We start from the raw sequence: 27,075 nt of genomic DNA on the forward strand, positions 1-27,075 counted from the left end.
TAAATTCAGAAGTCAAATACATGGAGGCTGCAAATTATGAGGGAGGAAAGAGATCCTGAGATCAAATGCAAAAATTCCGCTCCTGATTGCACAGCATGCTCTCCTGCCTGCTTAAACAATAAGCTTAAGGATAGAATGTTTCCAACTATAAAAATAGACCAAATGTCATTCACTTGCAAACACCCACTTCACCAGGCACCACCCAGTTTGCCCTGTAAAGCCTTCCTAAAAATGAAAGGCTCCCTTGTTTCTTTGCCAATCAATGAAACATCCAAACATTTTCAATGGAAGCAAGCAAAACACAAAAATCCCTCAGCTAATAAAAGTGTGTTGTTCTCTCTAGAATGAATTTCCTACTCTAAGCCATCTCTCTGTTTGTAGGAATTTTACTAGCTAGGTAACAAAAGGGATCTAATACAATGCTGATGGTGCTAGTCTATTTTTAGGCAGAGAGAATATGTTCCTAGAGCAAGAATAGACCTAGAGCACAGGGGCCAACAAGATGTAACTAGAGTTGTGGTTAGTGGCACTTCCCAATTGTCTTACTTTTGGTCCCTATTTTCCAACCTTTTCCTTTTTGCCTTTCATTCTCCCTGCAAATTCATTTGTCTGCTCGTAACCATTTTACCTACTATTTCCCTCTTTTCCTCTAATGATGTAAGGTACATACCAGGGACACCCAGTGAGAGGCATGCTTCAGTGCTGACAAAAACACTGTAGGCAGGAATTGCTAACTTCCTTTTGAATGCTTTAAAAAGCAAAAACTGAAAGTCTAAATCCTACTGGGCAGAAAGTCATGCTCTGTATTTGTTATACATGGAGCCTAAAACACTAGAGTGATTAAAGGAAATTTAAACAGTTATGACCACTACCAACGGGACCAGATCAGCTTAATTTTCTATCAATTTAAATCCTACATCATTTAATCTAAATAAAAGATACAGAAAAATTGTCTTTATTGACATCTGATTCACATTGTAAGCTCTTATGAGTAAGATATATTATAGCCCTATTAACTGTTAATCTTTATATATAATAGGAAATAGAAATCATTAAGACAAGTATTAATAATTCGACAGAAAAATGGGTAGCAGACACACATATTTTGAAGAAGTTATTCAACAATTAGTTACTGAACATCTTCTAAGTACTAGGCATTGGGGATAAAGCAGTAAATATAACAAAGAGGGTACCTGTTTAATAGAGCATACATTCTAAAAGGAAGACACTGGAAATAAAGTAAACAGAATAGATTTCTGGGTAGCTGAGTATGTGACTATGTACACTGAAATCTACCAACCATCCTCCCAAAACTATATAAACAAATATTTGGAATGAAACCAGGCAAATTTCATGACTTCAATGTAACCAGAAGACAGAGAACAATATAAACATAAATTAGCTGTAATCAGAAAATATAAGCACCAATTTCCCTTTGTAGAGGGAAAGGAGGGATGCGGGGGCCAATGCACTTAAGAGTGAAGAGAAGGATGAAAGGCCTAGGATTGAACTATGGTAAGCTTAAGAAACAGGAGGATCACCCTGAGTGCCAAAATACTGAAAAAACTACCCTAGAGCCACAGAGCAGACTACAGAAAGGAATTTCACAGCGTACAAATGAAACTTGAGGAGGTAGTCTTAGAAAGGCAAATGACACTGCTGAGGAGAAGACAGTAAAAGGAAGAGAAAAGACTGTTTTGAAATAATATGGTAAAGGTAAAAAGAAGCAAGATAGGGACATTTAAGATCTTGTATGACAAAAGAAAATTAAAATATTGTAGGGCACAATCTCTCTTCCCATTGTCTTTGCAAAAGAGAGTTTTAAAAGCACGTATGCATTTATCGATTGAAACGGGGTTTCGCTCTATTGCTTAGCCTGGAGTAGAGTAGAGCTGTCATAGTTCACTATACCCTCAAACTCCTGGGCTCAAGCAATCCTTCTGCCTCAGCCTCCCAAGTAGCTAGGACTATAGGTACACACCATCACGTCTGCTAAAGGAAGGTGTTTTTGAACTAAGAATGTATAAACCATCCCAAACTGCCATTTTACTCAAAAAAATGCAAAGGTATAAGCAAACTTCATTTACCCAAACTATTAGAAGAAGCAAATAGAAAATACTCAAAACACTTCAGTAGATGAAAATTAAAAATCCCCCCAAACCAACTATGAAGCAGAAGAAAACTCTAACAGAATACTCAACTCTGAATTAAATATTCTCAAAGAAGCATTCCAAAAAAGCTTGAACTAGATGTTCAAAAACTATGAATAAAAATGGGCAAAAAACCCCCCTAAAATACAGGAAAATTGATCCAACCCATGAGAGAAACAGAAGAAAAAGGCAAAAATATATCAGAAATGAAGAATGAGTTATAAAGGTTTCCGAGGAAAAATAGATTTGAATAAAAACCATTTGTAATTCAATTTTTACTTATTATTTAAAAACAAATCCTAGAGAATGAAAGTGAGATAAAGTGGGGAAAATGGTTAGAGTTCTGGTTGAAACATAGAACAAGAAAAGACAATCCAATCACACATGATTAGAGCTCCTGAAGAAGAAAAATAACGTACTAGAACAGAATATTTAAAACTTTTATACAAGAAAACCTCTTAGAAATAAAGGACATAATATTATCCAAACAAACACTGGCCGCAAGGAAATGCCAAAAGTTTTGCCCTAGGATGATGGGATTATGATTGATTTTAACCTGCTAAGTATATGTTTTCAACCTTTTCTAAATTTTTTTACAATGAAAATATGTTACATTGATATTTAGAAATATCCAAATATTCCCGAATGTTAAAAACTTATAAATTAGAAAAACTATAATATTCTTAATTTACCCAAACTATGAATTTTCTATCCATATTCATACCTCTGAACCAATTCCACGTACTACAATTTCAGAAGTTCCTCTACCATCCAAGGAATTTACTGATCCCAATTTTCTGGACTGAATTTATGAACAGAGGTTTAAGGCGGGTGGGACTTTGGATAAATAGGAGATGTGTAAGTGGGAGGGACCAGCCTGCAGAAGAGCAACTTTGTTTGAATTGGAAAAAACATAGGTTATTTCTGTGGCTTGGTCTTTTTAGAATTCATCCTCAGGTTTTCTGAAAGCTTCTCTGTCCTGTTCCAGGTAGGCTGTTTTTGATAATTATTTTTGATATTCAGTGAGAGAATGGGTAAGAATTAATATTCACAATTTCAGGTACCAGCTATAAAATTCAATTACTGCTCAATCAATGATGAAACACATTTAAAGTACCAACACAGAAGTCTGATATGAATAAATCTTGTTTTGGTTTCTCTTCATATGTGAGAAAATGTAAATTTGCACGTACCGATTTTTTAAAAGAATCTTTAGGGATGGCTTGGGTGCTTGTTGTTGAAGAAGTGTGGTAATGCAGAAGGAACAGAGACTTTGGAATCAAACAAATCTAGGCTACATTACTTTTTAGCTAAGTGCCTTGATTAAACTTGTTAACACCTCTGAACTGCTGTCTTCTCTTTGAAAATGGGGATACCCCACCTGTTAATGTGAGAGTTAGCGTGCTAACATATGGAAGTGCTTAGCATATACCTAAATAATGGCAAGCACTCAAAAACCAAAACAAAAGACAAAACCAGACTAACCAGACTGAATTTCCCCCCGTTATTCCAGCCCAGATTCCATGCTTCATGTTTTAGTTCTACCCCAGAGTTTCTGAACCTTGGCACTACTGACATTTTGGGCTGGATACTCTGATGTTTAGCTGCATCCCTGGCTTTGCCTACTAGGTGTCAGTTGCACACCACCCTCCCTGGGTTGTGAAAATAAAAAACATCTCCACGAATTGCTAAATATCCCGAAGTGCAAAACTGCCCTCAAGGCAAGCCAAAACAAGTAATCTCTTTTTTCCCAGACTGCTGAAAGCTAGTGATGGAAATGGAAGAAGGAAATATTTCATTTTATATAAGGAACCTGTTTTCTTTATGAAGGGTCTCTATTATAGAGTTCAGTGGTCAAAGACATAGGCTTTAGAATTTGACTGTCATCATTTAAATACAGGTTGGACAAGTTAACCTCTCCGACCCTCGGTTTCTTCATCTGGGTTATTAGACTGTTGCATGGATTAAATGCATAATAAAAGTGAAGTGCTTAGCCCAGTGTCTGGTAGACAGCAAACACTCACCATTCTTTTTATAATCTAGGTCCTCCTTCCAATCTGGGCTATCAGATCCCTCTTATTATGCCTTATTCCAAATTCCTCCCTTTATACACATACTTATTTTTATTCCAAAGTGGTCCTAACCCTTCTTTATTGTAGCAACTAACCATAGGGGTGTAAGAAAAGTACCTTGAGCTGGCAGGAGATTTTGATAATGAATTGCAAAAAATCTTCCATTGCCATGTCTGACTACCACCGACTCATGATGCTCATATATAAATTAGAATCAGAAAGCATACTATTAATGCAGAAAAAGTGAGTAAAATGAATTGGATTGAAGAAAGAAAAGGAGCATTAACTTGTGTTCTTTTAGGGCACAACTATTGCTGTAATTCATACATTAGTTCATTGTAAAAAAAATGAGCAGAGTTCCTAAACTGAATGAAATCCATTTGAGAAATTTTCATTAAACCAGGGTTATTTTTCATGTTAAAAAAAATTTTCCAAAATAATTTACTAAAAATTTTTAACTTACAAATGATCATCTATGATGATTATAAGCTACCTAGATAAGTTATCAAGTAGCTTTTAAAAAATCAAAGATGAGGCATGAATCAGAAGTCCTAGAAAAGAAAAATGACCATAACCTATAAAATAGAATCTCAGAAAAAAGGTCATTACTTTGTGAAAAAATGTCTTTCTATGCAGATATGAATAACAAAAAATTTAGTATAGCTCACCTGTAGTTTCTGGGTCAAAGAGTCCCTCTGCTCTTGTAGTTCTCTGGCATTATCAATTTCTTGTTTTAATCTTTCTATTTCCTAGAAAAGGTAGAGCAATGTCTTTAACAACAACATTAAAACTAAATCAAGGAAAGGGAAGGCCTTATTTTTCCCTGAAATTATTGTCCCAGTTCTTTGAAAAAGATGACTTAAAAAAATTCCTTTATACTGACTTTTACAGGGATGAACTCATCTTTATAGGTATGTTGTCTAGAACAGAATAATCTTAAGCAACAAACAAGTCTAAACTTGGCATCTTTCGTATGGCACTGCTTAGAAACAACAATCTGAACATTTTAATGTTTAAAGCTTTGTGGATATAATTCTTTCCTAGGATACTAAACCTTTCGACTGGAAACCAAAGAAAGCAACAGCTTATAAAAGTCATTTAACCTCTAATGGTTTTCTGTTGATTGTATAAATGCAACTCTCATACAGAAGGTAACAGGCAGTATCTCAGTCTGACTGCCTCATCATAATTCGTAACAAGAGAAATAAACATGGGGAAAATATGAACAAGCTTAATACGACTCAAGAAAAATTTCATCCTAAAAAAAAGCCCACAACCTTATTCTATCAAATAACTTTAAATTTGACACAGACTCTAATATTTTACAAACATATGTTAGACTACAGATAAGTGAAAAGTAGCAAATACCTCTTCCTTCACTTTGAGTGTCTCTTCCAGTTCTTGGATTGTCTGATTTAATTCTGTCTTATGGGTATGCACTGCATTTGCTTGGCTACTAACACATTCAAGCTCAGTCACCTAAAATTAAATGAGAACACAGGTTAAATTAAATAACAATTTCAAAGCGTTTCTTATTGAAGACATAAGCCCCCAATAAGTGAAAAATGAATTTAGAATCAATATACGAAAATAAATTTTGAGAAATATCAAGACACTCAGGGTGGAATGAATAGATTCTTTAAAGATATAGCTTTACGACAACGGAAAAAGACCAAAGGAAATAATTATTTATATGGCTTGGTCATAAAAAGGTTAGGAAAGCTTAAATTAAGTGATTAATAACAGTAGAGAATCGCTATAATGAAAGTCTTCTTTAAAAATTTCTTCTGAAAACATATTCAAGATCAGATATGGCCATCTGCCCTCCATCTGTAGCCTTCAAATTAAATATGGGTTCTGAAAACTGGCCTTGCAAAAGTGAGAATTTTTTCAAATACATTTCCAAAATGTAAGGGAATCTGGAAGAAAAGACAGGCTTAAAATACAACTAAAATCATGTGATACGAGAATGACTTCACATCAGTAGTGCCTCTTATGGATAAGATAACATTTTAGTCAATAAGAATTTACTGAGGGCCCAAATAGCAATGTAACTTTTAATGAGCACTTGATATTTTTTTAGAGAACAGAGAAGAGTATTTTTCCTTAAAGTTATACCATGCAAAAATCGAGTCAAAATAGGCAGAAGTAAACATAAATACACCCCCACCCACATCCCTGCCATCACAGCCCTCACAGCTCTTTACACACATCAGGCTCTCATAAATTTTGGTTGACTAGAATAAAGTAAATTCCAGACTATTAAGGAAACAAAGTAAATCCCTCTCCCTCGCCTTTTCCACATATCTAATTACTCTCTACACTCTGTTACTCTACTCTCATCATTTTCTCCTTTTCTATTATGTACTTATTAGGGCCTTGCACAGACCCTTATCACTCAGGCCTGAACAAAAACAATGGCCTCCCAATGGACTTAATTACAACTTTTGCCTATTTTTATCAATTCTGCAAATTGCTAACAGATTCATCTTTTACTGTGTGACTCCCCCACTCAAAGGCTTTCATTGGCTCATCTTTTTTACAATATCAAATCTAAACTCTCAGCTCCTCCATGCACTGGCCCCAACCTACTTCATTATCCTCACTGCCCAAGATACCCAATGTGTACTTCCAATTAAAAGCAGGCAAAGAACAAACCATGTTCACGCCCATCTTATTGATTTTACTAGACTGTCCCCACTTCCCTCTGAAAACCCTTCAGATCCTACCAAACTCTCAACTCCTAGCTCAGCACACACTTTCTCCAGAAAGCCTTTACTTATCTGCTCAAGCCCTCACGGCTCTTCTATCCTCTGGTTTATAAAACTGAGCATCTGTTCAAAAATCTTGGAAACTATTTCCTTATTATTTAATATATATTAGGTTTCTTTGTCTGGTTATATAATAAATTCCCTAAGGGGAGTTTCAGTTCTGATAGCAAGAGAGTAGTTTTTATTGGAATAACTTTCACATAGATAACAAACTGTGGGCAAAACGTAAAAATCAACGGTTTGAAGCCTGCGGTGGGTAATCAAATAGGGCCAAAGGCTGAAAGAAAGAGGTCACTTTGAGTGAAATATTCATTTACACATCTTTTTGCCTGAAGGCACTCTGCAGTATGTCTGTACTGCTCCACTGAATTCAAGCAGAAACCATAGTCTTATTTCTCTGAGGAGCTTGAGGATTTTGACACTCCTTAAAACAGTTGAACAGCTAGAGGGGGTGGAAAAAAAGCAGAAAGAACTAAGCTGTGGTGGTACTCATCACAGAAAAGACAGTTTGAAGTTCTAGTCCGGCCAATAGAGGACTTTGGTAAACACCTCAAGCTTACTAGTGAAACTTTAGGATTATGTCTTAGAGATAAAGATTTCCTAGGATTAAGTGATTTAGCCTAGGATTAGAGCAAAATTGAAATAAACCAACCCCAACAAAGCATAAAGTCCACAATTCTACAAATTCAAGGTAAGCCACAAGTAATTTAACTGCCTGCTGAAACAAAAAATCAGCACTATTCAAAGATAAAAGAATCTGTCTCTATATCTCATTTACAAAATCCAATACACAATCAAAAATGACTAGACATATGAAAAAATAGGAAAATGTAACTTGTAGTCAAGACAAAAGCCTGTCTAAATGAAAGCTGAAATAATTTGTTGCCAGTATACTTGTAGCACAAAAAATGCCAAAGGAAGTTATTCAGGCTGAAGGGAAATTATACCTGATGGAAATTCAGATCTATAGGAAGGAAAGAACATTGGAAATTATAAATATGTAAGTAAATACAAAGATTCTGTTTCTTTCTTTTCTTGAATTCTTTGATATTCAATTGACTATATAGAGCAAAAATTCCTTAAAGAAGAGATTACATAATAAGGAGACATGATAGCTGCTTAATGGATATTTATTGGCTATGACTTAATTATCATGTTAGTTTTTTTTTTTTTTTTAGTGTTCAGCATCAGAAGATAAGGTTTGGTTTTTTGTTGTGGTAAAAACATGTAATAAAATTTATCATTGCAATCATTTTTAAGTATACAGTTTCGTAGTGTTAAGTATATTCAGTGTTGTGGAACAAATCTCTAGAACTCTTTTATCTTGCAAAACTGAGTCCACACCCATTAAACAACTCTCCTTACCCTGCTGCCCCTTCACAAGTTAATTTTTTGGGGTTTTTTTTGTTCTTTTTTAAATTTCATGTTAATTTTTATACATAAGATAGAATGATACTTACTCAGGTTTCTAACTTTCCCTCCCTGTTTCTATTCCATTTTTATCTTATTTCTCGTGTGATCCTGGTCCTATTACCTGAAATTGTGCTCTGTTACTAAGCCTATTCCCTATTGTCCCCGGAGTTCATCTCTTGGCATCTTTTTTAAAAAGAGAAATTAGTGGCATCTGCTTCCTGTTGGGCAAATGTATTTCTATGCTTTGAATTAAAAAAATTCTTTATAAGTAATTGTTTGGGCTTCTGATATTAATGACATTGGGATTTCTGGTTTTCTTTTTTTTTTTTTTCTTTTCTTTTTTTTTTTTTTTTGAGACAGAGTCTCACTCTGTTGCCCAGGCTAGAGTGAGTGCCGTGGCGTCAGCCTAGCTCACAGCAACCTCAAACTCCTGAGCTCAAGCGATCCTCCTGTCTCAGCCTCCCGAGTAGCTGGGACTGCAGGCATGCGCCACCATGCCCGGCTAATTTTTTCTATATTTTTAGCTGTCCATATAATTTCTTTCTATTTTTAGTAGAGATGGGGTCTCGCTCTTGCTCAGGCTGGTCTCGAACTCCTGAGCTCAAACGATCCGCCCACCTCGGCCTCCCAGAGTGCTAGGATTACAGGCGTGAGCCACCGCGCCCGGCCTGGTTTTCTTTTTCTGTCCCAAATCTCTAATATTACTTTTTAAATTTTTTTTTTTTTTGAGACAAGGTTTTATTCTGTTGCATGAGCTAGAGTACGGTGGCGTCATCATAGTTCATTGCAACCTCAAACTCCTGGGCTCAAGCAATCCTCCTGCCTTAGCCTCCTAAGTAGCTGGGACTATAGGCATGTACTATCATGTCTGTCTAATTTTTCTATTTTTTGTACAGATGGGGTCTTGCTATCTTGCTCAGGTTGGTCTCAAACTCCTGGCCTTAAGCAGTCCTCCCACCTTGGCCTCCCAAAGTGCTAGGATAACAGGTATGAGCCACCACGCCCTGCCTAATATTACTAACTTTTATAAGGAATTTTCTACCTGTATTTTTGAATTGTTCCTTTTTTAAAAGACAATAAATAAAATCATAAAAGCAGCTCATTAACTCATTGCAACTCAACGAGTCAGTGCAACTACGTGCCACAATTTTCACAGGAATTGTACAGAATATGTATTTTCGACTCAATGCAACTACATGTCAACTAAGGATCTCAGTTTTTACATGAACTGTACAGAGAATATATTATTCCTATTTTATAGATGAGAATACAGAATTGAAAGAGGAAAATAACTTATTAAAGGTCATATTGCTAATAACTGGCAAAGTGGAATCTGCAATCAGGTCTTTTGACATCAATAGCTGACTATATTCTTCCTTTTAACTGTGGAAAATATTTTTCTTAACTAAACAAATCCATGTAATACAACCCACAAAACATATATGTTTTGACAACCAACAAATAACCCTAGAAGATGTCTCTGTGCTGAATCTATATGCAAATTTCCTCTGATCAAGAAAGCCTGTTAGCCCTAAATTCCTCTGGACAGCAGCCCTGAAATTACCCGCTTGTGCAGACGTTCTGCTTCCTCTTGATATGCAGCAAGTTGCTGTTTCCATTGTTTCACATTGGCAGTGGACTCCAACAGGGCTGCAGTGAGTTTGGCATTATTTCCTTTAAGGGTAGCCAGTTCAGCCTCCCAGTGTTTGCTGATTGCTGCACTAAAATAAAACAAAAAGAAAATTCTATCCATTACACTGTATATTGTTACTTTGAAGGGACAGAAATATTCAGTTTTATTATAGGGTTTATAGTCTAAGGATGTTTTCAAAGACAACCCCAAAATAACAAAAACACAAATGCTTTACTGAAATGTTCCTAGTGAAGAAAATCTGGCAAGTGAAGAAATATAAAAAGTACCAAAGCACTAGGCTTAACTCGGAATAGTTCCCACCTTCATTGTGACAGAGACAGGTATCTATGAAAGAGTTTCTTCCCATTCTCTTTGGAGGAATAAACATTATATCCTGAAAACATCTATAAACAAAACTTAATAATGATGTATTATATTTTTAAGAATGTCCAAGCCTACAGTACAACTTCATTATTTTTAAAATCTAAAAAAAATTTTTTTAGAGACAGGATCTGGCTCTGTTGCCCAGCTGGAATGCAGTGGCACAATCATAGCTCACTGCAGCCTTGAACTCCTGGGCTCAAGCAAGCCTCCTGCCTCAGCCTCCAGAGTAGCATGGACTACATACAGGTGCATGCCATGGCTCCTGGTTAATTAAAAAAAGAAAGCTTTTTTTTTTTTTTTTTTTTTAAGAGATGGGGCTGGCCTCAAACTTCTGGGCTCAAGTGATCCTCCTGCCTTGGCCTCCCAAAGTGCCAGGATTACAGGAGTGATGCATCACACCCAGCTCAAATTTTATTCCTTAATGAAACAAATGAGGATGCTTAAACATCAATAAGGTTTGAGACATGCAATGCAGTATTTCTTTTGAAATTTTGTCAATTTATTTTATCTTATTCAGAATTTTAAAATGCCAAAAATACAAAAATTTGCTGCAATAAATTGATTTCATATGATAGGCTACACTTAGAAATTAGTTCTAATGATGATTTCTGATATAATTCCAGTGTCACAGATATAAGAAGACTAAAGCCATCACCTTTTTCCTTATTTAATGCTCTACTTGATAATTTACCTAGAGTTAAGTACCTCAGCTAAGACAATTTTCTATTACAAAGACAATTCTAATAGTTGGGAAGAACTCTCTTTTGAGAATTCCTTTCTTAACTTTCTAATGAAGAAAGACTTGCCTCATTTGAAAGAAAAAAACTTGTTTTTATTTCTCATTACTGCACAGTTTATTTCTATTAGTAAACTTTTACTAACTTCATCCCATAACTAACTAGTGATACTTACAACCAACTTCAATCACTGTTTGTGTTTGATAAATTGGCATCACAAAGCAAATGCTTTGGTGGATTGGTATTTTATATTAACTTTAATATACATTATATAAAAAAATCATAGTTTCCATCATCAACATTTAAAGCTCATCACCAGTAATAAGATATATCAGCATCATAAACCCCCAGATATTATGCATGGAGAAGAACACAGGATTGTTTCTGTGGTATTTTTGCCAAAAATGCCTAACTTCAGTCAGATAATGAGAAACTGAGAGACATTCTGCAAAATAATCGAAAATTTTCAAAAGTGTGAAGAAAATGAAAAAAAGACTAAAGAACAGAGTGAAGGAAACAAAGAAGAAATAATAATTAAATGCAAGGTGGGATCCTGGATAGGTTCCTAGAACAGTTTTTAAAAGGGACGCTGGAGAAAACTATAGTTTAGTTAGTAATATTGTTATCAATGCTAATTTCCTGAGTTTGATAATTATACAATGGTTATGCAAGATGTTAACATTAAGGGAAGCTGGGTGAAGGGTATATGGGGACTCTCTCTACAGTTTTTGCAACTCTTCTGTAAGTCTAAAATTAGCTTAAAATGAAAAGTTAAAAATATTCCTAAAGTTTATCTAAGAAAATCTCAAGAAAACATAAAAGGACTTGCAGATGATGTGCGCTCAAAAAAAAAAAAAGAAAAAAAGAAAACAAGAAAACATAAAAGGACAGAATCAAACAAGCTATTAATTTAACAATCCATTTCTATCCTCAAAAAGCAAGATCTTTTTAAATTCTTCCTTTGTGAAATGATTTTTCAGATTCAGATTTTCTGAGTAAAGCATGTACCAATTCACCTGCTCTAACTGAATTAGAGTTTTTTTTTTTTAAAAAACCACCCATCAGTTTGTCCTCTGAAGAGATGAGTTTTATTTAAATGTACTCTTCAATCTGACAACTGAAGTCTTGTGAGCTAATTTAAACACTTGCTATGTACAAATAGCAAACCCCTTTAAAAATTAAAGAGAAGAAAAAATGATTTTGAATACTTATTTCTAAAATCTATTTGTCAATATCATTCAATTATAAAGTAAGATGAATTACCACATGTCTTTGTAGCAGGAGAAAGAACAAAAATGAAGGTATTTTTATATTATATTTCTCTAGGTTTAATTTTATAGTCTATGGGTAACTAAATACATTAAGAATTCAAGAACTCAGCCTACTTCACAATTATTTCAATAATTATCTGTGTGATCTTGGACCCATCTCTCAACTACTTTGATCCTCAGTTCTTCATATGTCAAATAAAGAGATTAGTCAAGATCTGCATCTTCCAAATGTTAGCTAGTGGACATTTACATTTAAACAGCTCAAAATTAAATAAAGTTAAAAATCCAGATTCTCAGTCCCATTAGGCACATTTCATGCACTCAATAGCCACACACAACTAGCGGCTACCATACTGGACAGCAGAGATATAAAATATTTCATCACAACAAAGTTTTGGACAATGCTGTCCTAGACCTACATTTCTTACTTTTTTTTTTTTTTTCTTTTTTTTAAAGAAACAGTGGTCTCACTCTGTTGCCTGGGCTGGAGTACAGTGGTGCAATCATAGCTCACTGTAGCCTCGAACTCCTAGGTTCAAGCAATTCTCCTGTTACCAATTTTCCAATTCTGTGTGTTATGGGCTGACTTGTGTCTCCCCAAAATCCATATGTTGAAGTCCTACCCCCCAGTACCTCGCAGTATGATTATATTTGGAGACAGGGTCTTCACAGAGGTAATCAGGGTTTAATGAGGTCATTAGGGTGGGCCCTAATCCAATATGACAGATGTCGTTATAAAAGGAGGAGATTAGGACACAGACACATGAACCCCCAAGGAGAAGACAGTCATCTAGAAGCCAAGGAGAGAGGCCTCAGAAGAAACAACCCTACAGATACTTTGATCTCAGACTTCTAGCCTCCAGAACTGTGAGAAAATAAATTTCTGTTAAGTCACCCCATCTGCAGCATTTGTTAGGACAACCCAAACAAGCTAACACAAATGATTTTTTTTCAGATCCACACTACGTATCCTATCAATCTGCTCTATCTTCCTGGACTGAAGCAAATAGATTATATTTCCTGTTCTAGTCAAACTGGCTTTTCTGTGATGATCTCTTCCTCCCAATCAGATTCTTATTTTCCTTTCTATGAATTTTTGCCCAAATTTTCTATATTCAGAATCTGTTTATAAGATTGCGTTTTTTTCTTTCACTGATTCAGGTCTTCCCCAACAAGTATTTCCAGTTACACCACTCATCCTTCTACTTTCCAGTACAGCCTGGTGCTTGCCAATCTGTGCATGTTTAGCCATACACTGACTAAATGAAAAACGAAGGTATTTATTAAAGTAAAAAGTATTCATTATGAAATAAGCATAAACCAATCAAAGATTAATAATGAGTAGTAAATGTTGTAATATACTGAACTTTTAATTAACTTTTCAATACTAATAAAAATTTTAAACATAAATATTTTGGACCTCACATTAAAGATGGTACTTCACACTAGTCTTGGGTAGTAAAATCATATGCAGTTTCTTGACTTCTACTTTATTTTATTTTATTTATTTTTTAGAAACAGGGTCTCACTCTGCTGCCCAGGCTGGAGTGTAGTGTGTTATCATAGCTCACTGCAGCCTCGAACTTCTCAGCTCAAGCGATTGTCCTGCCTCAGACTACGCGTGCACTCTACCACGCCTGGCTAATTTTTTTATTTTTTGTAGCGATGAGGTCTCGCTATGTTGCCCAGGCTGGTTTCGAAATACTGGCCTCAAGCAATCATCCTGCCTTGACCTCCCAAAGTGCTGGGATTACAGCCACCACACCCAGCTTGACTTCCAATTTAAACCTCTCCTGGATGCATATAAGATAATAGGATTTTCATGTATAAAACAGGAGATTTGGGACTTGAAGAATAAACAAAAAACCTGTTTAAGAAAAGGTTGTTATTCATGAATAAGATGCTTTGTTTTAGTGTAATTTAAAAATTAATGCTGACTGGCAGGAATACTTTTTATATGATCAGTCCAGGTAGTTATAATACCCCATCAATTATTTTAAAAGATTCAGTTGTTGAAGTATATGTTTAAAGTAAGTTAGCACACTCTTCAAATTCATTTTAGGATTTTCCAGTATTTTAATATTTGGTTGATATTTAGACTCAAGGAGGCTCAAGTTTAAGATACAAACCTAGTAAAATTTTAAAACAAAATATACTATAGATTAATGGTAAAATCTAGGTAAGTGTAACGTATTTTTTACCCATATCAAGAAGGTAATATCACGATTTCATATTTGGAACTGTATTTATTTGTGAGCAAGATGGCTAACAAAAGCATTTCTAAGACTCCTGGGAGCCACAGATAGAGGGGCATTTGTAACCTCTTGCAGGCTCCTTACCACTGACTTCTAGCAGGTACTCAGGAGAAAGACTAGAGGCAGGGAGGGAGACTAGAGAAAGGATCCTGGATAAAGGGAGAGGCCACCACTGGGGGAAAGTCATAATGCCTGGCCAGGACCCTTCTCCTCCATGGGACAAAAACCTTAAGCCACTGGGAGAAGAGTACCCCCCAATTCTGTCATTCCCCACTTCGCTGGACACAGCTGAAGACCTGTTATGGCTGGGGACGAAGAGAATAAAACTCTATAACTCTGTGGGAGGAACATAGTTCTGGACTCAGAAGTCTCTAACCTCTGGGAGAAAGGCAGGAAAATCCTACACAAGACTCTCAAATACACAAGGCTGAATTTACCTGCTACTGGGAGAGGGGTGGGATCACTGGGAAAGCCCCACTCCTGCGACGCCGGGACATAGGGCTTACCTAAGACAGGCTGGACAAAGACAACAGAGAACCTCATCCTATCCTCTACCACCAAGCTGATAGCAACCTTCCACTGTGGGAGGTCAAAACTCTAGAGACAGATCTCCTCTGAGGAGCACACACATAAGAAAGACCAAAAGATGAGTGTGGAACAGCAAGAAAAATACTCTAGCAACCCAGCCCCAACCCTAAGCACAAAGTAATGTGAAGGCTATGATATACTCATGGTAACCACAGCAACAACAAAATCCAAATCCAGTTCAACCCCTGAATAGAATGACTTAAGTCCCATACTAATAACCTAGCAGAATAAGAATCACGCCCATTTCTACGAGGAAATATTATTTACCATTACTGCCCTACACACAACATTTGACATTCAGTAAATTACAGGATGTACGAAAAAGCATGAAAAAAACCCCCTCACTACCAACAGAGAAAGCAATCAACAGAATCATACTTGGATGATTGGATATATGAACTTGATGTTGGATATATGAAACAAAGAAGTAAGATAGCCATGTTAAAGGCTTTGATGGAAAAGGAGGACATCATGCTTGCTCAGATTATAAATTTTAGTAGAGCAATAGAAACTATAAGAATCAAATGGAAATGTTAGAAATAAAGAACATGATTATAAAGATGAAGGATACTTTTGACAGGCTCAGTGCAACTGACATAGCTTCATAAAAAGTCAGTGAACATGAAAACAGATGAATAGAAACTAGCCAAACTGAAACACAAGGAGAAAAAAAGAAACAGTAACCAAGACATAAAGGGCCATATTAAACTGTCTAACATGTGTAATTGGAATCACAGAAGGAGAAGAGAGAAGAAGGTAGAAGACATATTTGAAGACATACAGGCTGAGTATTTTCAAAAAATAAAAATAAAAGACGTGAAACCACAGATCTAAAAAGCACAAAAACATTAAATACAGAAGAACAAAAATAACAATTACAGTAGTCCCCCTGATGGATGGTTTTGCTTTCTGTGGTTTCGGTTACCTGCAGTCAACCACAGTCTGAAAATATCATTAATATATTAAAATAAGTTATTTTGAGAGGGAAAGACCACATTCAGGTAACTAATTATACATAATTATAGTATATTGTTATCATTGTTCTACTTTATTATCAGTTATTGTTGTTAATCTGTGCCTACTCTGTAAATTAAAATTTATCACAGGTATGTATGTATAGGAAAAAACATAGTGTGTGTGTGTGTGTGTGTGTGTGTGTATATATATATATATATAGGATTCATTACCATCCACGATTTCAGGCATCCACTGGAGGTCTTAGAACATACCTCCCATGGTTAAGGGGGACTACTGTATAAGTAGGCTTCTCATCACTATGCAATCCAGAAGACAATGGAGTGATGGTATTAAAATAAAACAATTCTCAACCCAGAATTCTACATACTAGGAAAATATCCTTTAAAATAAAGGTGAAATACAGAGTTTTTCAGACAAACAAGAGCTTGGAGAATTCATTACCAGTAGACACGCACTATAAGCACTATTAAAGGAAGTTCTTCAAATGAAGGAGTATGATCCCTGACAGAAATGTGGATCTACACAAAGAGATGAAAGTATCTGGAAATTATTAAAATCAAGATAATTTTATAAAAGGCAATTCAAAGGAGAAATAAGTTTTTTAAACAAATGTTGCTCAAACAACTGGATAACCACATATAAAAATAAATAAATCTCAATCCATATCTCATATCCTATACAAAAATTAGCTAAAACTATAAAACTTCTAGGAGAAAATCTTTGTGACCTTGGATTAAGCACAGATTTCTTAGATATAGTACCAAAAGCATGGAACATTTAAGAAATTGATAAAAGGGACTTCATAAAATTAAAACCTTTTCTTTGAATAACACTATTAAAAATATGAAGAGATTCTAGAATGCAAAGATGGTTCAACATACAAAAATCAAGGCAATATACACAGTAACAGAATGAAGGAAAAAAACACATAATCATCTTAATTGAGGCAGAAAAAGCATTTGACAAAACTTTAATATCCTTTTATGATTAAAAAACCTCAAACGAGGCATAAAAGGAAACCAATGCATGATGATAATGCACATGTAAATGCACTTATCACTACTGAATCGTACACTTAAAGATAGTTAAGATGGCAAATTTTATGTTATATATATTTACCACAACTAAAAAAAAAGGCTACACAATGTATGATTTCCTTTATATGACATGGAAAAAGTAAAAAATAAACCAGTGCTTCCCAGGGAATGGGAGTAGGGAGAGGAGCTGGCTACAGAAGAGCACGAAATAATTTTTTGGAGTGAGTGAGAGAACTTTCTTTTACCTGGATCATGAGGGTGGCTACACAACTGCACAAATTTGTCAAAACTCATAAAACTGTACACTAGAAACGGTGACTCTTACTGTATGCAAATTGTGCTTCAATTAAAAAACATACTACTAAAAGAACAAAAAAAGCTTTGTAAGCACTCTTCGATGCTCTTTCTGTGACTGTAGAATTACAAATAATCAGAAGAGTTGGAAAGTCAGGCCTTAGACTGGGTAGAATGGTCTTCTAAACTTCTCCATTTATGTCTGTATTTGTTGGCAAGGGGAAAGAATGAGTGGGCAGGAAGCAGAATGGCGGGGCCATAAAATGAGAGTTAAAAAAAAAAAAAAGGAGGTAAATGTGCAACTAGAGATGGTGACAAATAGTAGATGGGAGAAGTAGGATTAAAGAGGCAAGGACATGCAGAAAGGAATGAGTCACTGACAAGGCATAATAAAAAAGTGGTTTGGGGCAGTAAGAGATTGAAGCAAGGCCTCTGGAAAGGGAAAGAAAAAGATGAAAAGTATAAAGTCTTAATACACTACAACTTGTTTAATTCATTTCCATGAACATGTCTTGAGTCCCTAATATATGACAAAGTGTGATCTGGCCCCAATAAACTCTCAAATGAACTCTCATTACTCATTTTTTCTACTTGACTCTGCAGAGCCCAAAGTAGTGCTGATTGCACTTAAGAAAATAAGAGTTGAAGTAAATTTTCTTAAGAGATACTTTTATGCATAGTATATAAAAGTACGATAAACTATACCCTCTGAGACTTAATATTCCTGAAATGCGTACTATAGAAGAGCAGTTTAATGCTAAATTTTTATACTTCTATATTTTCTTATACTTGATTCTAAAGTAAATAAATATGTACTTTTGAGGCTATTTTGTAATATCAATCAAAATTTTATCTGTGTTGGTAAACTTGAATCTTTCATAGAACATTCTTGCTTCATCCACTTTATGAGCTGCTCCTTTAATAATCCATCTTTCTAGAGCAGTGCAAAATACAATTTAGGAAATAAAGTGTTTTGGGTGTTTGCCAATCTTCCCTGTTCTCTTTGTTGCTTCTTCATATATTTCTTTCATCAAGCATATAAATGCTTCTGTTAGAATACCCTATATAATTTCAACTTATAATAAATTCCAAAGGGTATCCTGAAGGAAGTTCTACATGTGAGCTCAGATGTTTGTTCAATCTTCACACACCCCCATACTCTGCACATTAATTTTGAAAAACATTCCTTTCTTTAATCTTCAAATCTAAGATATCACATTTCCCTCCCAATCCCCATTACACTGATTTTTAGCAGGAATACCTTGGGATTAATTCTGACACCCAGATTATAAATTAGCATCTTACATTTCAGGAATACATGCTTAAAAATGTTGGGGTTCTCTGGCTGCTAATTTGGTCTTTTTTTTTTTTTTGGTTACAATTTTGGTAGTTTTACCTTAAGTAAATTGTTCACAAAGAAATCACTAAATTGTTTAGCTGGGGATACCAGTGATTCAGAAGATATATTGAAACACTGCTATGATCTCATGTCTGAATCCCAGTAGAAGGGCAAAACAATTCTTTATTCTTTTGTTGGGTAAAGTTTCCCTTCGAAAACGACCAGCTGGCTTCCTGTTGGCCTCAAATCTAGAGGGAGTTCAAAACACTCCAAAAATATCATTTGTAAGGTTCCTTAAACTGGAATTTCAGTTTTTCCTTGATTTAAAGTCAAAGCTCTATGAGAAAGTATTAAACTTTAACTTAAACTTTAATTTTAAAGTTTAATTAAACTTTATTAAATTAGTTATGTAAAATCATGAAGAAAAAGTACTTCAAAAGACTATATAACAAAACAAGAGTCTAGCGCATGAGCAATACACCCTGTGGAGTGAACCCTATATGTGAACGGTCACTTGCAGAGCCTAAGAAAGCCGCTTCTCTCCCATGCCTCTGGGGCCTAGGGCCCGTCATCAGAGTCTCTAGAAGGGCAACCCTTGCATGTACTTTCTAGGAATGTTAACTATGTAGAACTGAGAAAAATATTCAGATAATCTTTAAGGAGGATTTAAAAATAGGTGGCAATAGGCTTTTTGGTCAACATTATTCTCTGGATCAGCAGTGAGGTCAATTCCTAACTATGAAAGCACTCAACAGCCTGCTGGTTTGTCTCCTCCCTTCTCATCCCATAGCTGTGAATGCAGAAGCAGCCAACATTGACTTAACCTACTTGTGTGCCACTTCTGGTTAGGTGCTGTCCCATCAGCCTGTTAGGACCCGCTAATTCTACTTAGAAACTAATGATATCTTCAACAGTTTAGGGTCTGAATTTTTCTTAATAAAATTTAAGTTGTCCTTTTAAAGGAAAAAAGTACTTCCTAAATGAAAACAGAGTAGTAATCTTACATTGTTTATAAATAATAGTTATTGTCAAAAGGACTTGAATTAGTAGTGATTTCAGGTCCTGTCAGGCAAACAGCCTAGTATATGAAGGGATTTTTCTCTCAAAGTTGCTGTAATTTTGGCAACTCATTAACCTACTAATCGGAATACTCCCTGGGATCCTCTTAGCAGACGTTCACATTGTTCAGTTCTTGATACTTCCGTTGACACCTACACTTTTAAACATTGCCTCTGACCCTGGCTTTTTAAAAAATGTATGCCTTGATAATCCCCCAAGTCTTACTTTCCATCGCAAATTCCTTCCCTGACTCACAACCCATCATCTTTGCACATAGCTTGGCATGTCTGGATGAACATACAATATAGAAACTGATGGCTAGGGGCAAACACATTAAGACACGTGTTTGCTAACAAAGTTTCAGTTCCTATAGTAAACTAGAAATCACTTGGTCCTATTCTGGGAAACATCAAGTTTAGAACTTAAATGGAAGTTAAGTACTAACACTTTTAATAAACAAACATTGGCTTGGAAGAAAATCCCAGACACAGGAGTAGTTTTTAAAGAAACACTGGATCACCAATGTTATTGAGGCCACAAAAAGATGATAGTGGGCTGAAAAATGTGGACATAAACTATAGAATCAAAAAGTCAATCAGAAGAGCTGGACTCTGAATGTGACAGAGTTATAAGAACACCTTAAACCATTTATTTTACAAATATTACACATATAAAAAAAGAGGCATATATTAAAATCTATGTCCAAGTAAGTCTAAAAGAGCTGTTATAGTCATGATTCAATATTTTTTCTTGGTAATATGCAAAATAATAAAGTGTCTTATAGTCAAGTCATCTCAGATCAGATAAAATATGGAATTTTACTTAGCTCTGGTAAAGAATGTGAAATACCACTGACTTTTCTATGGAAGTATAAAATTAACATATTGACTGCCACACTAGACAAAAATATTTTTCCTTGGGGCCATGGTGTTTTATTACAAAAATAGAATAAAAACTTCCAAAACAAAACAATCTTTTCTAATTTAATGAGAAATTTAAGGAAAAATGAAATTTTTTGACCTCTAGTCATTGAATCTACATTTTCAGAATTTGTCAGTATTATCTATAACAATAAGAACACCAACAAGTAAGATTTTCACAAACCAACTGCAGGGTTTTGCCCAGGTTTTGTTTCACAAGGCCCTGGGCCCAAAACTAGTGTGAGTTAAACACAACTCACATGGCAGTTAATGTGTTAATCTGAAACAAATTACTTCAAAATGTATAATATATGCCTTTTTTAGCCTATAAATATTTGAGTTGCGAAGAATTTTGTTAAATACATACATCAAGCAAGAACCAATTGTTGAAATATTTGGTTAAATGTGCAGGCTGAAGTCTCAAGACTTGGTTCAGACTGTGGCTCCAGTCATTTGCTAGTTATGGGCCTTGGGCAAGTTATCTAACCTCACTAAGTCTCAGTTTCCTCATTTATAAAATTAGGATTAATAACAACTACCTTCATAAGGTAATTGCGTGGAGCAAATAGCCTATGTAAATATACCCTTGAAGAAAACAAAAAATAGACACTCAAATGTTAGTACCTTCTGTATATGTACAGTCAATAAAGAATCTTGAAAGAATCTTCAGTGAGCTACGAAAAAGATAAAAAGATTTAACGTTAAATATTTTAAAGGGGCTCTTTTTGATTAGTGATGTCAATAACTGAAATATATGTAATTTAAATCAAACCCAACTCACGTATATACTCAATGATTTATATCATCTTCCTTAGGTACTACAGATGTATTATTTATAACAAGTTTAAACCTTTGCTGTAGACCTCAATAAATTTAGCAAGCTAAAGAAGGAGAAAATAAGTGAATAGAAATGATTCTCAAAAGTAGTATGGTTGATTTTTGCTTGTGAGAGGGGAGAGGGGAGGAACTGAAACCTGAATCTCAACTACATCATGGGTACCTTGTAAAAACAGCCTATACTTCAGTGCATAGTTTCCCACCTGACTTTAGAGAGCACAAAAAAATCTAGCTCTACCTCCATTTTTATTCACTATAATGAAGAGTCACATAAGCGGCCCTTAGAAATGCCTTGGCTACTATAACTGTGCTCCTAGCATTTCAATGTGCTGATGAGTAGCCCTCACCGTAGGTGGCTCTGTACTGTAACATGTGCTAACATCTGAGCACTGCTTGCCTCGCTGGCATAGTGCCTTCTGTGGTCTTTGCCATGTGTCCTTATGTAGCTGTGGCTATAAGGGGTTTCAATTTCACATCCACCTTATATTCTCACTGCTGCCTCCTATCTACGATGCTCTAAAGCCTCTAAAGAGAGTCCTTTTGAAAATTTAAAGCAGCCTATTCTCTTTAAGGTAAATGTGGATACCAACTCCTTGCTCAAAGATATTTGTGAAAGGCTCAAACTGCTTTATGGTGTTTTAAATATTTTAACATAAATCATAGTTTCCCTGCATCAGTGAATTTGGAGGTTTGGAAGTCAGAAATGATGGGAAGGGAATAAAAAGCTATTCAGTGGATCTACTGCTAGTTCCTAAGTGAGAAGAAAAAAGAATTGACCCAAGGTGATACTGTGAATTATGTATCTACCATATTCATACATGTCAGTATTTGTGATGATTTCCCTTTAAAAAAAAAAAAAAAAAACCCTGACCATTGACCAAAAGCTTTGTTTGAAAATTTATTCACAGCATGATGTTAGATTATCCTACCTGGTAAGATGTCTTCAGGAAACTAGTCTTACATACTAAGTAAAAAATTATGTTTCTTTCAACTCTTATGAATATACATCTATCTTTTGCAAAGAGTGAGATCAATTAATTTCAAGTCTGTTCTGTTATAGTGCAATAGCATTATAATCATTACAATCTATTCAGGACAGGAATGAATAATTTTATCTGTCCATCTATAATTTGATTTAGTTTTGAAGGCTGAAATACCTCTGTTCCTTTGCAAGGTAGGTCACTTAAGGAAAACTCACCCTAAAAATTGTGTAGCACAACATTTAGTATTGTTGGGGAAAAACATTATAAATAATAGAAATCATTCTAGGTACTGACAGAATTGAAAAAATGATTTATAGAGATTTTACCAAAGCTAAAATTGGCTAAAACTATATGGATAATTTTATAGTAAAATCTCTGTTTCTCAATCTCCTGTCATGAAAACTTTGCATCTTTTAGAAAACAGTAGTAACACATAATTTCATTGGCCACTATTTGATACTCAGAATCAGAGCACTTTTGCATTTCAGTTTAAAGTTGTTTTTGAAGAGGCCAGAATCAACAGATATAACTTTAAATTACTTAAATGTTTGAGTAGTAGCATGAACAAAACTTTACTTGTTTCTATTTCTATTATTAGCAGAATCATCACCACCTTTATTTAATGCATATATAAACTATGTAAATAATATGCAAAGGCAAGGACCAGATCAAAAGTATTATGCAAATGAGCACTAAGGAAGGGGAGATGATAACAAGTGAATAGAACTCAGAATTAATAATAGCTTAGTCCACTATTCATTGCTTGGCTATTATCAAGAGAGGCTTTTTTGGTTTCCCTTCTAAAGCCTTCCTGATCAGCTTGGATGGAAGCAAAATCCTCATAACTTTGAGAACTAACTTTACTGGCCAATGTGATGAAGTCTGGCTGCACTCTAACTCTAGATTAATTCAGCAAGAGTCACCACTTTAGCTACAGGAAGATGATACAAGTGAAATCTCTTTTAGCAGGATATTTGCTTTGTTGTCTTTTGGGTAACAGTCTTAAGCATATTCATCACAAAAACTCAGTTTCCCTTGATGATATACCCTCTTTTGTAGTCTGACTTTGAGAGGATTTTTCTTTGTGTGAAATTGTTACATATATCTGGACCATAAATGGGCTTCATTTACATACTAAGCTTCATTAAAACTAAGTGTGAATTAACTAACACAGACTATTAAATCCAAATGCTGTAATGGATGGGGACTTTGTCTTCCATAATAGAAAAAGAGCTTAGACTTGAATTAAGACTCCTGCCTTAACGTTTTTCCAACTGAACTATGTTTTTTTTCACATGTGCTATTCCTCTGCTCCATTACCTTATGGATAATCTACAACTGGCTGTATGCAGTCATATATAAAATTGTGGAGAATGCCATGCAGAGATCACTAAAAAATAGATGACAATTTTTCAACTAGTTTGAAATATGAATAAATAAAAATGAGTGATAATCAGATTATACTAATCAGAAATGAAAAGTTGGGAACAAATCCTTGAATAGTCTGGTAAAGTATGGATTACATAGATTTAAATTATTGTTCCAAAGGCCTTAGACATCATAGCAAAATTTGTAAATATATTTCAAAATAGAGAATGGCTACAAATATGGACAGACTAATATAGTTGGAAGAATATTTACATTTCTTTTTCAGGATATGAAAATAATAAACATCCATGTCATTAATACACGAAGTTGAAAGACATGACTTTGTGGAGATGGATGACTGCATGCTTTGCCTGTATTTATATGAAAAGCAAACAATTTCATAACACATATAAATGTAAATATCTGTGGAACTACTTCAGGCCCTTCGCTAGGCTTCTAGATGAACAGATTCCACTAAAATTAGGCTCTTAGTCCTAAAATGTGCTTCTCAAGGTTTTACTTGGTTTATTAACAGCTTTTAGAAAACCATCTCCAATGACCACATATCCCAAAGCTTGAGAGGAGCCTGTATCGTATACATTATGTTCACCCATTAGTAAACTGCTTACATAAAATGCCTAGTTTTATGAACTTGTGATGACTGATGATTTTTTTCCTCATATTTCAACCAGTTAAATTATATCTCTGTGATTATTACTGATTTACAGAAAACAAAGTCTTAGGAGAAACTCTACGTAAATACAGGTCTGGAAGTCTAGCTGCCATGCTGAGTATTCTTCAAGAATTATATTAAAATGACTTATGGCAAATTTCATATGCAACCTAAAAAATGTTAATCTTTTCATTGTAAATTACTCTTTCAGATGCATTTCTGTAAGTGAATAAAGAAATTCAGGAAGAATGAAAAACTTAGATTCCATTCAAGTACTTAACACTATATTCACAGAGGATCTTAATAGTGCTAAACGATATTCTGGATTTATAACAGTCAGAAGTAGCTCTTCCTTAAAATTTGTAGCGGTTGAGCACCATAGGACAAATTCTATAAAATTTGGGCACTTATATATTTTGACTCCTGGGTTTCATTTGGAAAAGAAAGATGTAAAATAATAAAAGAAATATTAGTTCATTTTCTATCTGCATTAAGATTTGCATTTCTAATTTATTTAGACATGTAATGCTAGTATTTTGATGGTCATGTATAACTGAACAGGCTATCAGTTTGTGTAATTTCTGAACTAAATTCAAGCAATCAATGAACTAAATATAATAAATCAACAATATTTATTGTCTTTTATGTATCTAATATTTTGGAGGACGTAGATGTATAAGACATCTCTCATTATCAAGGACTTTCTACCTTAACTGCAGGGGAAAAAAATCTAACAAAGGAAAAATTAACCAATTACCTGATTCAACAAATGTTTATTGCACATCTGTGTGTCAAGTACTCTACTGGACAATGTGATTCAAGTATGCATAAGCATGGCTATTGTTCTCAAGAAGCTTATATGCTAGTAAACTAGAAATATCTTTCATTCTTCCTATTCCCTTACTCTCAAAGCTAAGCAGTAAACAATCCTCTCATTTCTTCCATCCTAGTCATTCTCTATAGATTTTTTTCTCCTTGTTACTACCATGACCTCAGATGAGGGCACTAAACACCTAACTGCTTCAAGGCTAAATCAGATGCCTCTCCCTCTGTCTGTGGGCTCCCTCCCCACTTCACTAGGCCAACTTCTATTTACTGGCAGGATGAGTGATCTGTGAGGCCTACTCTTATGACCCAGCCATACCTTTTCCCCTCACTTTGATGTTTTCTTTCATGACACTTTTCATAACAGTAATTAGACAGTTATGTAATTATTTCTCTTACTCCGCCTCCCAAGTTTAACACATTAACTGCCATGTGAGTTGTATTTAAGTCACGTTAGTTTTAAGCCCAGGGTCTTGTGAAGCATATGTACCTCACAAGTCCCTTCACCTTGGGAGCTGCGAGAACTATTTTTCAAGTTGCATATAACTGACACAGAGAAACAATAAAAACTAACAAATTTTTCATTAAATTAGAAAGGATCGTTTTGTCTTCAAAATGTTTATTCTATTTTCCTAATAAAACACTGTGGCCCAAAGGAAAACATTTTTTTTCTAGTGTGGCAGTCAGTGTGTTAAATATCATAAGACCAGAGACTTCTTTTTGGTTCACAGATGTATTCATGTCGAGTGGCACTCAAATATTTGTTATGGGAGTAAATAGGAATTATAAGATCAAAGTATTGAAATAGTCATGAAGAGAACTTGGAAGTTTCCAGAGCACCCGATGGATCACTACCTCTGCATCATCCATGCTGCTTATATATTTTACTGCCTCATGAAGCTCCTTGAGGGCAATCTTATTCACCCTGGCACTGGCACAAAGACATGTCCATAAATGATTGTGAACTAATGAGTATTAAAATGGACCTACACATGGATAACTGCCAGAAAGAGTTGGTCATGCTTAGTTTGATCACCGATTGCTTATGTTATGAGCTCATGGTGATTTTACATACATAACTTGTTAAATGATTTCCAATCCATGTGATTATACACACACACACACACACGCACACACAACACTCCACAAAGATAATCATGCCTTCCGACTGCTCGCAGCCTCTGGATATGTTTCAGAATCACTAGTTTACAACACAACTACTTTTGACCTCGTTACCTTCAAATAAAATTTAAAACCTATTTTTGAACCATTCAGGCTCTATAACCATATTTAACAGAATACCTTTGAAGCTATGTTGCAAGTTTCAACTTGCTGCTCCCAAGAAATGACTTTTGTTACAAGGCCCTTGTAGGGTTGCCATGCCCTGACATCCAACTCTGAGAACTTTTAGGACAAATGTTTCTAATGTTTACTGCTGCTGTGAGGGTTTCAGAAACATAAAGCTTAGCTCTAAGCAGAACTAAAACC

General features: G+C 35.0%; 1 protein-coding gene across 3 annotated transcripts in view; it reads right to left on the reverse strand.

Annotated features, from left to right (window-relative positions):
* Nucleotides 1-27,075, reverse strand: part of HOMER1 (homer scaffold protein 1) — a 111,702-nt gene that overhangs the window by 4,072 nt on the left and 80,555 nt on the right. The window contains exons 6-8 of one of the 3 annotated variants that reach the window (XM_069492255.1): nt 9,971-10,127; nt 5,591-5,701; nt 4,891-4,971 (exon numbers count right to left, since the gene is read on the reverse strand). The exons of 1 other annotated variant lie outside the window; for it this stretch is intronic. In XM_069492255.1, the coding sequence (XP_069348356.1) occupies nt 4,891-4,971; nt 5,591-5,701; nt 9,971-10,127 (349 nt within the window). The remainder of the gene's footprint in view (nt 1-4,890; nt 4,972-5,590; nt 5,702-9,970; nt 10,128-27,075) is intronic. One more of the 3 variants, XM_069492256.1, reaches the window with a different exon arrangement.

This window comes from Eulemur rufifrons, chromosome 17, assembly GCF_041146395.1.
Source record: "Eulemur rufifrons isolate Redbay chromosome 17, OSU_ERuf_1, whole genome shotgun sequence".
Lineage (NCBI taxonomy): Eukaryota > Metazoa > Chordata > Mammalia > Primates > Lemuridae > Eulemur > Eulemur rufifrons.